General features: G+C 43.4%; 1 protein-coding gene across 1 annotated transcript in view; it reads left to right on the forward strand.

Moving 5' to 3' along the window:
- Nucleotides 1–16,263, forward strand: part of LOC130385856 (opioid-binding protein/cell adhesion molecule-like) — an 85,061-nt gene that overhangs the window by 35,943 nt on the left and 32,855 nt on the right. The window contains exons 2-3 of the mRNA XM_056594587.1: nucleotides 186–421; nucleotides 14,514–14,639. Coding sequence (XP_056450562.1) covers nucleotides 186–421; nucleotides 14,514–14,639 — 362 coding nt within the window. The remainder of the gene's footprint in view (nucleotides 1–185; nucleotides 422–14,513; nucleotides 14,640–16,263) is intronic.

Raw genomic sequence — 16,263 nt, forward strand, 5'->3', positions numbered from 1 at the left:
GAGAGCTGGTCGGATCACCGCGGCACTGTGTGCTTGTGCACACTCGGCGTCTGTGTGTGTGTGAGCATACTGTATCTCCTCACTGCCTTGTCTTGTCGTCCCGCCGACAATCGGATTATGCGTGCGCTTTTGTGTGTCGTTAGCATACTGCATCTCCTCCTCACCGTCACCGTGTCCCTAAACAGATGCAGCGTGGACAGCAAGGTGACGCGGGTGGCCTGGCTGAACCGCACCACCATCCTGTTTGCGGGCAGCGAGAAGTGGACCCTGGACCCCCGCGTGGTGCTCATGGAGAACACGCCGGTCAGCGAGTATAGCATCAAGATCCTCAGTGTGGACGTCCACGACGAGGGCCCCTACGTGTGCACCATCCTCACCAACAAGAAGCCCAAGTCCACCAAGGTTCACCTCATCGTTCAAGGTGAGCGCGCACTTCTCTTTTCTCTTGATTCATTATTTAATTCAATGAATAACTGAATTTATTTCTTTTTTTTGCTTTAATAAAAGCTATACACAGACTTTAAGAGAGTGGATACAAAAAATTGCACACGCACGTTAGGAGCACGTTACAACACATGCATACACGACAGACACCTCGGGCAAGGCTATAAAGATAACAGCACATTGCAGTATCGACAGGTTGTGTAGTCTCTTCCCCTACTGCGACTCACACATAGGACACATCCATGGCTTACAAAAGACTAGATGCACAACGCACACACATTGGGCAACCCTGTACAGATAAGATCACAATACCGTTCCTACACGGTGTGTAGTCTCTTCCCCTACTGCGACTCGCACATAGGAAACATACAAACCCTACAATACACTAGATACACGCACACATTGGGGCAACACAGATAACATCACAATACAGTACCCACACCGTGTGGAGTTATTTTCTTCTGCTGCTGCAACTCAATTGCAATTGAACACAACACACGCATGGCATTGGGGACAACGGGTTGGTAGTTTCTATTTATTTGTCGGTACACACTGCAGGAGTTGTGGGACTATTGGCACGCTTTTGAACCAAACTAACTGTTGGAAGTGGAGAAAGTTGCGGCTCAAAAAAGAAAATCATTGGCTCGTGCATGTGCCCTTTTATTTTTTTTACTTCACTTAAAATCCACTATATATTAGAGCTGTTGCTGAAAATGGGCGGGGGTTTAATTTGGGGCTGCTGATAGATATTGATTTGGGGACACTGAGAAATATCCTGGCTCCCTTTCGGAGCAAAGGCCCACTAAATCAGCTGTCAGCAGATAGACCTTTGTTATCATTTACGATGAAATCAATTTCATTTCACGCTCAGTTTTCTGAAAAACAATCGATACCTCTCGTGCCAGGGATGGGAGGTGTACATCATGGACGCTGAGCTAAACTTAATCAGGCGCCTTAATTAAAAGTAGTAAGGATGCAAAGAGAGATTTTTTTACTCCAATCAATATGAATGTTATACGAAGGTACACTTCATATGAAAGGGATTTTTTTTGTGTGTACATTGGCAGCGGTGGAAGTCTGAGCAGCAAATTGCATCACTGGCTTCTTAAAGTAAATTGATTTTTCCCTGATTGACAGAAAATATGAATGGATGAATGATTTCTATGTAGACTAACAGAGAGGTACCTAGACACTACGTTTCTCATTATCCCCACTCTCTGTGCATCTGTGTTGATGTCAAAAACAGTTTCTGGCACAGTTTGAATACAGAATAGCATGGGAATTGGAAGAAAGCTATGGCAAGTGATGGACATAATTCAGCAATTACCGAGTAATGTATTCGTATTGTAAAATGTTTAAATGGACCATTGTTAGGAAGCGCACACAAGTTTCAATTTATATCTCTTAAACCGTTTTCGCATTGAGCAATGCCATGTTTCCATTAACCCCATTTTTGCCTGTAGATTCAATTGGTTGTTTTTTTGCACTCACAGTAAGTCCAATGGGACATCAGTAAATGTGCAGTGCCTGTTGTCAGACGTGTGCGGCTGTTTCCGTTCTGAAGTCAAGAAAAAACTGTCTGGAAATCTCTGGTATTCCTTCGATTGATTTGTTTCGATTTATTGTCCATCTGCTGGCTCCGTCGTTCGTCAGTGCATTGTCTTTAAATAGAGAGTGCGTATCGAAAACAGCTTGTCTTGACGTCGGTGCTATTGGTGGAATGCGCGCTAATGGCTGTGATTAATCCGATGCATTGATGAATGTGTTAGGCTCGGGCCCGCAAACGCTCGCTGTCTATCATGTAACGTGAGGGAGACGAAGCGGGTAACGGGGGAAGAAGAGGGAGCAGGAAGAGGATATGAGGAAGGTAGCGATGATGATGATAATAATAGATGAGAGCCACAGCAATGCAGGAACTGTATCATTCATGGTAGTTATCCTCCCGGAGTCAGTATGTTTTTCTATGCCGTTAATGCGTGTGCATGTGTGTGTGTGTCCTTGTGTGTGTGTGTTTTGCCTGCCCGTGTCTACATGTGTGTAAAGTGGGAGGGGGGGGGGGGGGGGGGGGGGGTTCACCAATGCCAGAGAGAATTGAATAGAGAAACAAAATGATGTATTCAGATCTCTGCTAAGTGCACTGTGTGAGAAGTAGACGTAAAGGGTCTCCCTCGGTGTGGTCGCTTATTAAAATAGTTGATCACCATGCTCTCAACATTTGCATCGGTGTCCCTTACCTCCTCCATCCCCCCCCCCTTCCCAACCACCCACGAGTCTCCCCTCTGGAGCACCCCCCCCCTCCCTTCCCTTTGTGGAGGATCAGCATGCCTCCCACACTCCAGTCCAGTCACGGGCCGATGGCCCGGGGTGAGGGATGAATGAATACGCCACAACATCCTACCTTCCCCGCACGCCGGGCTCCTCGGCGGTCCGTGGGGAGGAGGTTTGGGTCCCTGCTGTCCCCGCTGGTCCCGTCTCATCTCCAGCACCTCTGAAATAGAGATTTGTGTTGAACCCGCACCCAGGGAGGAACTCTGGAGGCCAACATCAATCAGCCCAGTGACCTTGTCAGCCTGTTCTCCTCAACCCACTCCCATCCCCAGGATTATGGACATTTGCTTCTTCTTTTTCCTTCACATGTGGCTCGCAAGAGAACAGGCGGTGGCTATGTGAAGGCTCAATGCGGAGACAGCGCCGCATTACCGCGCACACTTGTTCTATGGTTCTGCAGTCTTTGCAAACGGCCAGCACTCGGATGGGGGAAGGTTACGCAACAAGGGAACGACTTGAGAATGTGACCGGTCGTGTCCTCGTACAATAATCTGAATGTATGGTATTTACTTTTCCATTCCTCGACCCTGGATTCTCTGATATCACTTATGTTTCACACATGCGGCAGCTGGGCAAAGAGTGCGAGCACCCCCTTTATACACTGTTATTGTTGCAAGAAGGCCATGGCCGCTGGGACACATTTGAAAGGAAAAGTCTACAATGCTGCTTGTGCTCCCAGTGTACTTAATAAGTCACGAAATAGAACGAACCATCAATGGAAAACTTTGATGCTATGATGGAATACACAAGGTCATACGGTTTTTCGAATAAAAAAACATCTAACTACATTTACTGAACAATATTTAAAATACATTGGCAATTGTCTATATAATTTAACTCTTCTGTTCTTCTTCAAAAAATGTTATCCCATGTACAACCTGCACTACCCCCCACCCCCAGCGTATTGCACAAAAGTATAGCGTTTATCATAATATCATTCAGAAATGCATCGTTTATACTTTAAGGTATCACAAAGGAAGCGATCCATTAAAATCGTTGATCCGTTTAGTCACGTTCACAGCGGGGCCCAAACATTCAAGCGTGTCTTCCGAAAGATTCCGAGTCGGCGTTGTGTTCGGAGAGCGGGGAGGAGTTCCATTCGGTCATAAAGCGTAAAGACATACTCCCACCGTGCCTTTGTGTTTGGTTTCATTGAGAGCGACGATGTGGCGTTACACAGTAGCGATTAGTGCGCCGGGCCTTGCTACTTTACCGTGGGATGCGGGAGAGGGAGCGAGGAGACCGGGCCCCTCCGTGCACAAGGCTCTAATAAACTTCAGGGCTCATTACAGAGAAGGATCGTAGAGAGGAGGTAGTCCCCCCTCCAGCGGCAGGGCGAGTAATGAGCCATTGGAAATATTCCACATTAGGATAAATTAAATTGGAGAGTGAGCCCTATAAGCTTTGCTTGTGTAACACATTAGAAAGCACTTGTACTCTGATGAAGCTGGCCCTGATTTCACTTTCAATTTCTCACCTCCTGCGTTCCCGAGCTATTTGGAGGGATTTGCAGCTCTCTGCGTTTTGTTTGCTTTTCCTACTTAACAATAGGATACTGTACCCGCCCTCTGTTGATCATGTTAACACAGTGCTAGTATCTTTAACTAGCTTCCATGGCTTTTAGCTAAAGGCTTCATCAACCCCTACGTTTTGCTAATCGCTCATAATTCCTTGTTTGGTTTTAATCGTTTTTTCTTTTTCACTTTTAGACATCTCTTTACAGTTTGTACACTTACGCAGCTGTCAAGCTGTGCAGTACTAGTACGTATCGTAGCAGTTTTTTTACAAACATTTTTGTTATTAATTTATTTTTTGATGCTCACTTTTATTGTTACTTTGCTCTGTAACCCTTAGCATTCCTTGGGGGAGTCTCTAAGGTTTTCTTTCCATCTTATCTTACATTGTGAAACAGAAAAGCAAAACGTTCGTGTGAAAAAGTGTGTGAAACCTGTGTGAAACCTGCATACAAAAAATTGATTGTAGAGGTTTTTATTTTCCATCTTCTTATGCTAATTACATTCACACAGCCCATATGTTGATGATTATTATGTGATGAAACATAAAATAAATGTGTGAGTAAAAATAGATGCTTGACTCATGAATATTCTGGTCAGAGATACCAAATACCCACAGGATAATTTTCAACGCTTGAATTGCTTTTTAAGCAACAAATTGAGACAAGCCACTCAGTTCAAACAGTTTTAGCAAGCTCAAGAAAAGTCTAATGGAAGGCTTTCAAGCCTTTGCATCTTGACAGATGCAAATTCCCATGAAATCTTTACTTTACTTTGTTAGTCTCTGTGCACAGGGAAACGGCAAACACATTCATCCAAATGGTCGAGCAGATTTGACATCCTCTTGCCTTGCAGATTGTGTCTTAATGTTTTAATTGGCATTTATTTATTTTTATATTTGTTTATTTCAACCACCAGCAGGAAAATCCAGGGAATGGAATTGTATAGATTGATGGCATGGACAGAAATATGAACCGATAATACATATGTTCCAAATAGCGTTTGAGAGTAATGAGACGTTACTTAGATAATTGTTACCATGTTTTGTTATTCTTATGCCGAAGTGCTCGCCGATGTTGAGCTGTCAATCATTTCCACTCGGCCAAGTGGCTTGTCAAGCGATAAAATGGCAACAACTGTGAAATCTCATTGGCAAACAAATCCTTTTTTTAAATAGCTACACAGGGCTGTATGCTGTTAAACTACTAAGCAACAGATTAGATCTGTAGTCATGTCGATTAATTGTATACATTTAACTTGGATTGAATGACAGAATAGCATGTCTGAGTCTGTGTTACTGGACAACTTCAGTGAAAATAATGCTAAGGTTTACCACGATTGACAAAGACACTTGTATGTTAACTGTTTAAAATTGAAACATGATTGAATAAACATCTCAAACTATTAGACTACACTTATTCTTAATGATCTGACGTAAACCTACTCTACCTTATTACCTTTTAATGAACATTTTATAACCTTGCCCGAGTTACGATTTGTAAGATAAATGCTGCTTACTCAAGAGTCGGCCAGTGGCTCCCCAAGAATTCACAAAATGTTGCCAATGGAGCAATCAGTTTGCATAGATATGTCTCAATATTGCAGTTACCAACCTCTCCATATCCACTGCCTTAGTAACACTTATGGAATGGGACATTGCATCTATTCACAGTTGGGGACCATTAAGCAACCTTAACTCTACTTAACATTCATCAAAGCACAGGTCACAAATTCAATGTTTACTTGCTAAAGTTTTGTTCAATCTATCTTGTTGGATCCTTTTCCCTATTTCAATGACTGTGTATCTTTTATGTCTATTAATGGACAATAACAATCTGGGTGATTAAACCATCGTAACCGTCTTTCCTGGCTTCACTCCTTTACCAATACACTAAACAATAGTACTAGATGAATCAGACGACTTTCAGTTTGCCGTTCAATGTGTGTCATCACATATTCACTCACATATTAAATTATATTGGCTGGTCAACGGCATCAATCTAGGAGCTGCATACACAAATGTGCCCTGATGAACCAGCTCCCCCAGCAAAGCAGCATAGCTTGTTTCTCAGTGGTGAATTTGAATCCATTAAACGTGTTACATTAATTACATGTCTCAGGACAATATACTCATTCGGCCATTTTGTCATTTTAGTTTGTTTCCATGCGGCTGTCATGGCATTGGAATGGAGCCCAGAACATAAGATGAAATGGGGGGCCCCGTAGGGCAAAAAAAAAACAGCCTTTGAACCGAGACAGAGAGCTTAGTGGCTTGCTGACAGTATAGGGTTGGCCCGAATACATCATTTCAAGCTCCTAAATATTCGTTATGTTTCCAAACGAATATCCGAATATTCGGTGGGGAAAATAGAAAGAAAAAAATCCATTCATAGTGCGTGTCTTTCAACGTGTCACGTATCAGGAAGAGACCTCTAGTCGTTATGTGTTATTTTAATAAAAGCAGAGCTTCAATGCAGCCTAAACCATTCCTAAGTCAAGTCAAGTTAACTTTATTTCTATAGCACATTTAAAAACAACTGAGTTGACCCAAAGTGCTTACAAACAAACATAAAACAATGATAAAATAAGTTGTGTGTTGGCCTACTTCCAATCAATACAACTCAAATGGGTGGTTTGAACACTGTTCAAAGTTTATACCGGAATATACAAATAATTTTAGATAAAATCGAACAAAAAAACTATTTAATTATAATCACATATTTAACCATTCTAATGATGGCTACCCTTACCTCAATGGATGCTTTGACGTGAATTGTTGTTGGACGTCTAGGCCCCTTACATATATTTTTTGTCACTGAGATGTTCCGAAGAAATGTAACCTAGCCTTCTGCGTTCAGTTCCCAAATATCCATAGACATCCCAAAACCTTTTTTGTATGTAAATCTTTTCTTTAAAAAAAGTGAAGCATTCAAAAACACATTGGGATTTGAATAATGAATCAAGATTTGAATATATTCCTAAGGAACGAATATCCGAATATTTGAATATTCGGCCTCAGCCCTAGTTGAAACCTCTTTTTGGCTTCTAACTGTTGTACAACTAGCTTCGATTATATCCACCTTCCCATGGCTTCCCCTTTCATCTCTGCGTTTCATCACAAAAACCCAGGTTGTGATGTTTTTAAAGAATCTCCATTGTCCGGTCTGGTTTGGTTTTTCTGGTGTGGATTTCTGGTGTTGGACTTTATCGACAGACAATGTGCACAAAACAAACACCCCTTATGTCGCTGTGTATTAGCTAGGATTTAGAGATGACGCACGTGACAAGAACTGATCTTTACCAATGAGGTGAAGATCAGTTAAAGATTTGAATGGCGGTTTTCAATGGGAAAACTCTTGTCCTTGAAGTTAAGAGATTTTAAACCCACTCAGAGCTTTGTGGTTTTCCTTTTCGACACAAACAGAATACAGTATGTCTGTTGCTTCTCATACCGTTCTGTTTTTCCTATTTGACACAGGCAGAACATGCCTGCTGCTTCTCAGAGTCATATTACAATTCACAATTTTCTTGATTTAATAATAGACTCTCCATCACCCCCGCCGAGACCCCCGCACGCACATAATCCACAACAATTGTTGATTTAACCGGATGCATGTGTGGCAGCTGATTGGACAGAATATTTCAATTGTCACGTTCTGCTTCCTTTGTAGAAGACAATGTTGTGGTAAATTAGAGACCTCGAAAACAGAATTAGTCAAAAGAGGTCAATTTAACCTCTGCACCTAAAGCCAGTGAAATTAGGCAACATTTAAATAACAAGTATTTACCGAATGCCACAAAACAACAGAATCTATATGTATTTTCGTGTTGGACAACTCTGCATTGTTACGCTGAGAAATGCAAAGCTGAAGGACATCACTGAAGCGATGCTCCTACTAGAACTAGTAACATTTCCCATGTTGTGGAGCTCACTGGCTGTAAGGATCCAGTGGTTTAAATGATCCATTTAATATGTCACGTGTCTTCACCTGGTAAACCGGTAAACAGCTGTGGTCACAGCTGGAGATCACTTGCTGAGGGTAAGGCATTTCTTTCTCCCTTGGGTAAAAGGGGATAGGCCGCTACTATAACTACGCTGACGATTGGTGTGTTTATGGTTTGATTTATGGCCTGCCGCAGAATGGGAGGTATTTTGCTATGTCTAGTTTAAACAGCTTGTGTTTAATGACCTGGCCTCTGTATATCCGCCCTGGGATCATTAAGTAGTGTGATGAGCCTGTGCTGTTGACACGACTGAGTTTACCCTCAGTGCTGTTGGACAAGAGTGTGATCCTCTACATGGCACTGACTGTACCTTGTCTAGGGGTTTACAGGTTTAACCTTATCTTGTGTGAAGTTCAATTTATACCTGTTTCGATGTTGCTACCAATTGCTACTTACTGAACTAAAGATATGTAGACAAGGTTAGGTTGTTTTATATACCAACCTTTCTGGTTGACCATGACTGAACTACTATGTGTAATACCTGGAAATGAGAGAGACATTCAATTATTCATAAAAAATCACATTTACGTATTTAGATGGAGTCTACTCCATAAATGCAATGCTGTTCCGTCCCCATTAGCTTATACCTCTCTAATCAATTTAACTTATGTATTAATCAAATATGATTCGGGAAAAATATTGCACCCGGACATAAGTGCAACATTGATGTCTTATTAAGCTTGAGCCTATCCAGCATATCACATGCTACAAAACGGTTTCAAACCTATTAGCTTGAATAAGGTAGCACTCAAATATTCTTTTCAGTTTCATCTATTTGACACACATCTCTAGTTCCTTTCCCCTGCAGTACTACACTGACTGCTTAATTTGAACCAAAGGACTGTTGCATTCAAGCAGACAAACATAAAAGAGGATAGTGGAGAGGTTTCGATGTAATTTGACCGTGTACTAATTGTGCTGACATTGCTCTGAAATACAGCTCATCATATTAAGATAGCCTTCAATTACATAATTGGGACTTGTCTTGAAGAACAGTTTATTCAGCACTATTAAGCACTCACCTCCCTTCTCTCTTACTCTTTTTTAAAGTGCCAGTTGAAATTATGTGATGACGGTGAGAATTATCCAAACGTTATTGAATTAAAGAAGTTGAACGGAATAGACACAATGAACCACTGTTGTTTAAAAGGCCTATTCAAAATCCATAATCGACATTACGCTCTTTCCCCGCTCCTCCTATTTTCGTTGTCTAATCAACTGCTTTATCAGCACCTTATTTTGAGACTACATCTACAGTGATGGTTCCCAAGGGAGGGCAGCCAGTACACGCACTAAACCCCCAACTCGGGGACGACCAGGCTTTGATGATTATCATCTGGCCGCCGGTGTCCCAACATCGCAGGACCCGATCTGTACATTTTGCCAAAGTGCCGTCTATTATGGGCCTCCGCAAAGTGGTAGCCAGGAACTCTGTAAACAGCCTGGAAACAGGGTAGAACAAAATGCTGATCACTGCATTGTACAGACTGGGATGGAGACGAACACGAACTGTTTGTGTGATGCGTTTGTGTTCTGCAGAGTGGGTGATGTGTGGCTATCATTGTTTTGTAACTATACCACTTGATGCCGCATTTGCCTGACTGCGGTTCAGCATGCAGATGCCGTGCGTCTGTTGGGTGAGTGGTGCGCAACCTACTCTTTACCTGTACTCTTTGCCGGCCGATCTTTGTAACACCCACAGCGCATTGTCAAGGGACCGTAAACAAGCGACGGTTTGCACCATTTATATCCTGCTTTCTATAAAAAGATCCCAAAAGAGGAGGATGTATTCTAGCCTTGGCTAAGATAATAAATATGGCCTTGCAGGGTTCATTAGGAATCCTATTTGTCATGTATTGTACACAGCTCGCTGTAACTGCATGCTGTTATATATGATGGAATACCGCAGTGTTTACATTGCTGAAGGAAACGTTATGGCTCATGTAGCACAAATTGGAGTATATCTTAATGGTTAATGGTGCTCAACAACAAACAGCAATGAGGAATTAGGCAGCATTGCCTGATTATTGTTACCTGCAATAGTGTGTTTTTTCAATTGAGTTTCAATCAAATATGTATATATTTTTCCAAGGTTTTCTACCTTAAAACTAAAAGTTAACAAGACCTATTCTTATGTTCATTTCTTGTGGTTTCCCACAGAGACACTTCTAGCATTAGTTATTCCAATGGCCCAAAGGTTATGAGTACAGGGGAAAACTTTCTTTTTAAAATCATCTGTCCTTTTTTTATGTACAGTCTTCCCTCATTTTATTGCAGCTGGCTGAAACCCGGACTGTAACGACCACCAGGGTTACCTGGGTCGTGTCCTGGATATTTCTGGGTTTCTTGTTTATTCTTTTAAATGTGTTATAAACTAGCCATGCCCTCAGCCCCTAACCTCTGGACCTGGGTATTTATATATAGTTCCCTGGGCACGTTCCCTTACCTCGGCCCTACCAGTGGACCTGGGTATTTCAGCTCCCAGGGGCGTCCCCTAACCTCGGCCCTTCCAGTGGACCTGGGTATTTATATTTAGCTCCCAGGCACGTCCCTGGCTGCAACGCTTGAGTAATCTGCATTGAAGAAGGCTTGGCCAGGGTGCTGATACACTGTGCTCCACTCCTCTGTATGTGTATGCTCACGGGGGATGTGTTTGCGGTGAACCCGTGGCGCATTAAGAAGGGCAGAGTCAGCAGTGTTCCGGTTCTAGTTCTGTAACGCACATTGTGTTGGTTTTAAGCGAGGCCGGTAGGATGCTATTGCCGGGGTCAATGCAGGGAACTCGGCCACATTTCATGCTTGACGAAAGCAGTGTGGATTGTATTACCTTGAAGAGTCACAACTATTTACCAATCTAAACTGAGTGTATAAAATAATCCTGTAGCCCCGAAGTGGATGAGACATTACACCCACAGCGATTTAATTCACTGATATATTCATTTCAAATTGAAATATAATATACTCTGTCTAATAAAGGTAAAGCTTTTGCTGTACATGAGGTGAGCCTACATTTCCACGTTAAAGGGAAGGAAAGATGTTGCCAAATAGTTATATTAACTGCACAGGATGTGTGTGTGTGTGTGTGTGTGTGTGTGTGTGTGTGTGTGTGTGTGTGTGTGTGTGTGTGTGTGTGTGTGTGTGTGTGTGTGTGTGTGTGTGTGTGTGTGTGTGTGCGTGCGCGTGCGTGCGTGCGTGCGTGTGAACTTAGTTGGCTTTATCTCCCTAGAAGAAGTGGTTTCCATTAAAGAGGTGAAAGGCTAATATCCCTGTTTTCACGTCTTAACAACCAATTAGAAATCAGTAATACTTTGAATGCAGTGGCCGTGACATGACTTCATGCAACGTCCATTATTCAAATTAATCTCAAATGACTTGGCCCCAATCATTATATCAGTGCTCTCCAGACCAACACCAATATTAGCACTCATTCAGTCATGCTTAAGCACAAGGAAATCTGTTTGAATCCTTTTCTGAGGTTCCATTTCCCTCACAAGGTCTCTCAGCCCCACCTTTGTTGACACCCAACCGACACTCTGTTGCTAGGTTACTAGCGGCTTACTGGCTGTCTACTGATATGCCTACAATGTATACATTGGATGATCCAAATAAGCGTAAAAAAAGAAGAACAAAATAAACAGAAAATACTGTCGATAAGAAAGCTCTTACCACTTAAAGGAATGTCATTTCTCCCCAAACAACAAATTATGTTTCCTGACTTCCTGGAATGCACCTGGGGGCCGGTAGCCAACCAGATTTGAGGGATTCTGCGCTTCTTCTTGTGGCTGTGCTGCCATATCTTATCCTCATCTCAGATAGTGTCCCCGTCATGCTATCCGGCATATCTATGCTACCTACGCTGCTTATCCAAATCACATTAGCAGCGGATAATGGGATATCTGGGGACACCAGAGTAGGCGACGCAAAGTTGAGGTGACGGGGGTGAATTGGTGTGAAATATGTAAATATCAATATTAAAATTACATTTTAGGATATAAAATAAACTAAATCCTCCAAACTATTGGACTTTTATTTCATAATTACATTTTTTTTCCCCATAATTGAGACATTCACCTCAATTTGATACTGGTTTTGCCAACGTCTGATTCAACCCATTTCACTCACTCACAAGCTGCTTCGCTTCATTGCTCCCTCAGACTGGTCTTGAATGCGTTAGTATTAATCAGGTTGCTCAGGGTGTGTACAAAAGGGTTACTAAGAGTTCTGCGCAGCATTTAGAAAACCTGATCACACACTGTGTCCGAAATGAACCCATCCAGCTGCCATTAGGAATGCATGCTAATTAAATCAGGATATTCAAAGGTCAACGCCATGCCAAGGGAACAAATCGCTCAGCTTTGATCCCTGTGGTCCAGGCCGCGTGCTAGGACTACACTTCGTCAACATTTCCTTCAACCATATCGGGGTATTTTTTTTTATTAAATATAATTTCCCATGACGCCTGGAGAAATAGTCCATCTCCTACAAGTCAATTTCACAACGCTTTGCATGCATTGATGTTATTTAGTCATTTAAAGGGGGGAGAGGGGGATTCTTAATGAGCTGTCTCTGCAGCCGGAGACAGCTTATTAAGAAGCAGGTATTGGCTATGCATCTTGGCCAAGGATGCTTGGGTAGATAGATAGGCTGAGGACAGTGGGGATCAAACACAGAACCCTTCAGCTGAGCATTGAGCACCCTAGGCTTTAGTCTGTCACGCATTGAATGGATGTTTGATTTGCATTCATTCATATTAAAGATTGATCTTTGTTCAGATAACAAACCCGAAAATGAAATTCCAGATTAGAAGTGGGCTTGGGTGTACTTGAGTGTTCGGAATTTGGAATTAAACCAGAGAGTAAAAGAGAATGTGAATCACCGATGGGGTTTTGGCGCACCAAATGAAGTGCTGTCACAGCTGTACATTATGAATCCTCTTGTATTGTTAATGGCTTTCTTAGCCTTGTCCCTGCTTTGGTGTTTCTGGAACTCCGTTTGTTGTTTTCCGCTTGAATGCAGAACACTGGTCCCAGCGTGGATCCTGAGAATCGGTATAATGAGATCTTATGTCTTCCTCCGCCAGCCTTTCACGATTTGATTTTTCTTATAACACAATCTGAAAAAAAAGGATTCTGAGATTATGAGCAAAGGCCCTGTGGGCAAGTGTGCTCAAACTTCCACCAAAACCTCTTATAATCTTAGTCACACTGCTTTATTTGTTTTATTTTGGTTTTTTATAATATTATTTGTTTTGCCTTAGGGCTTACTTAGTCGTGCCACAAATTGAAACTGTAAACACACTGACACAAGAGCACACATTTGCACACAAACATGTACACAAGCTCACATGTGCCCACAATACTTTCCTGGTTGGAGTCTGAAATGAGATCAGGGGCGTCCCGTAAGAGATGAATCATCTGCACTATCTAGCGCTCTTATTTACAAAGTGGGGGCCACAGCAGGGGTGGTAAGTTATTTAGGACGATAATAATATTTAAAAGTTATTACAGTAATCTGACCGTAATTTGACTTCAGTTTGACAGTTAGTTCCAAAACGTTATAAATAGGCTTGAGCTACACATGAGTAGGAGGGAGATGACACGCCAGTGGTTTAGAAATTGTTTCCTGCATTCAGACCTCGGCCCTACCATTAACTATCGTTATGAATTGATTTTCCTTTGTAATATCTCTATGGGTCTAAAGGGAATGTTTTTTCATCAGACATGAAGTGGTCACTAAAGTTAACCAGCTTTAGTGACCAGAATACAAAATCAAACCAAATAACGGTGCAGTCTTCAAACTTTTGTATCAATGGCGGTGGCTGCTCTTTAAGGTCACGTCGGCACACAGACACATCTTAGCGGAGGAGGCTAGGAGGTCAAGGACCGACACCTGACACCTTCGTCTCGCAGTTCCACCCCAGTCCTCCTGTCTGGGGAGGGAGATGAAATCACATCTATCTTTTAATCCATGGCACTGCTGTGGAGGTGAGCCGTGTTGTAAATACATACACGGGGAAGAAAAATCAATCAGGCGCGATACCGCGTCAAACCGGATCATTTCCAATACGTCACTGAGTCATTTCAGGTTAACGACGCCCACATTGTTCAGTCAAGGAAACTTCAGGGTGTTATTTATTATAATATTGTTTGCTTTCCCCCCATGAATTAAGTCCATAAATATTAATTTGTTGTATTTGTGCTTGTGTTTTTCTCCACGACCAAGTGCCTGCCAGAATCACCAATATATCCCAGGCCGTGACGGTCAACGAGGGCAGCAACGTCAACCTGGTGTGTCTGGCCCTCGGTCGGCCGGAGCCCAGCGTGGTGTGGAAGCATCACTCTGTGAGAGGTGAGGGGGCCGACACGCCTGGATGCCGCCGTTTATTCCTCCTTTGTTCTTTCATTGTTTTGGTTCTTGCGTCGTCCTTTCGTTTGTTCCTTCTTTAGTTCATTTGTTTGTTTGTATCGTTGGTGATTTCTTTCTTTTTTTTCGTGCATGTGTCTTTCTTTCATTCTTTCTTTCTTTCGTTTTTGTCTTCCTTTCTTTATTTTGTCCGTCCGTCCCTCTATCTTTCTTTCTTCCGTCCTTCCCTCCGTCCTATCTTTCTTTCTCTCTCTGTGGATACCTGTCATTAATGTCAAGATGGTAGTGGTCGGGCTTCTTCCTCAAAGATGCCTGCAGCTAGACCTGCGGACATTAGGGTTCAAACCCTTTGAGCCAGTTGGCTTGGTGGGAGTCGAACACCCTATAGAACCACGAGATGACTTCACCAGTTCAGAATCAGTATTCTTTTTTATCTTTCCTATTTGCTTCTTTGACATATTGTGTTACGATTTGTAATCGGAGGACTCTCTCCTCCATCCTCACACAGGGGGCCTCCCACATCTATCCCCCCCCCCCACACACACACACACACACACACACACACATACACACACACACACGCACACACCGAGTGAGCATTGGCAGGGTTTGTCAACTGTCAACCCTTCTAAAGCGATTGTCCACCCACGCGTCTCATGCCCGCCTTGCGCCGTTTCCAACTGCTGCGGGAGGCCTTAAATCGTAGACGGACCGGAAACATTTTAAGGATGGGATGGAAGGTGGGCTGATGCCACACAAGCGGTGTGTCTCTGTGGCGTGCATCGGAGCATGGGTTTGGACCGGGGCCACACGGTTGCATTACTAAGGCCTCGTTGTGCTGAAACTCTGCTGCTGAACCAGGGCCAAGACTCTGGGGGGGGTGTATGTGTATGTGTGTGGCGCGTGTTTGTGTTTGTGTGTCTGTGTGTGTGTGTGTGTGTGTGTGTGTGTGTGTGTGTGTGTGTGTGTGTGTGTGTGTGTGTGTGTGTGTGTGTGTGTGTGTGTTAGGGGAGAGAGTGTGTGTTATTTTGTGTGTATGTTGTGAGTGAGTGTGTGTGTGAATATGTGTTTGTGTGTGTGTGTGTGTGTGTGTGTGTGTGTGTGTGTGTGTGTGTGTGTGTGTGTGTGTGTGTGTGTGTGTGTGTGTGTGTGTGTGTGTGTGTGTGTGTGCAGCAGGTGTTAGCGTTTATTTTGTGTGTCTGTGTGTGTGTGTTTGTCTCCGTAAGTGTTGCATGTCTGCAATTGCTCGCATCTGAAGATGTGCGTTTGCATGAATGCACGTGGGCGGTTATGCACACGAGCGCGATCGCTTCGATGTCTCCGAGCACACGTGTGTATGCAGGCGGGTGCCCACGAGCGTGTGCGTGTGCGTGCGTGTGTGTGTTTGACGCCTTCTCATCGCGGCGGGCTCCACCCATCCCCCGCCTGCACATTTCAACGGCGTCATGTGCGTCGCCCCACCGTAGCGTCAGATGCTCAGCCCTTGACACGACATGAATGCTTACAGCCCAGCTGTTCGCCGCCCACCCCTCCACCACCTCCACCCCCCCCCCCCCAGCCCACCCCACTCCACCTCCCCACCAGCACCCCGACGCCGTTATCTACACCC

Source organism: Gadus chalcogrammus, chromosome 7, assembly GCF_026213295.1.
Source record: "Gadus chalcogrammus isolate NIFS_2021 chromosome 7, NIFS_Gcha_1.0, whole genome shotgun sequence".
Classification (NCBI taxonomy): domain Eukaryota; kingdom Metazoa; phylum Chordata; class Actinopteri; order Gadiformes; family Gadidae; genus Gadus; species Gadus chalcogrammus.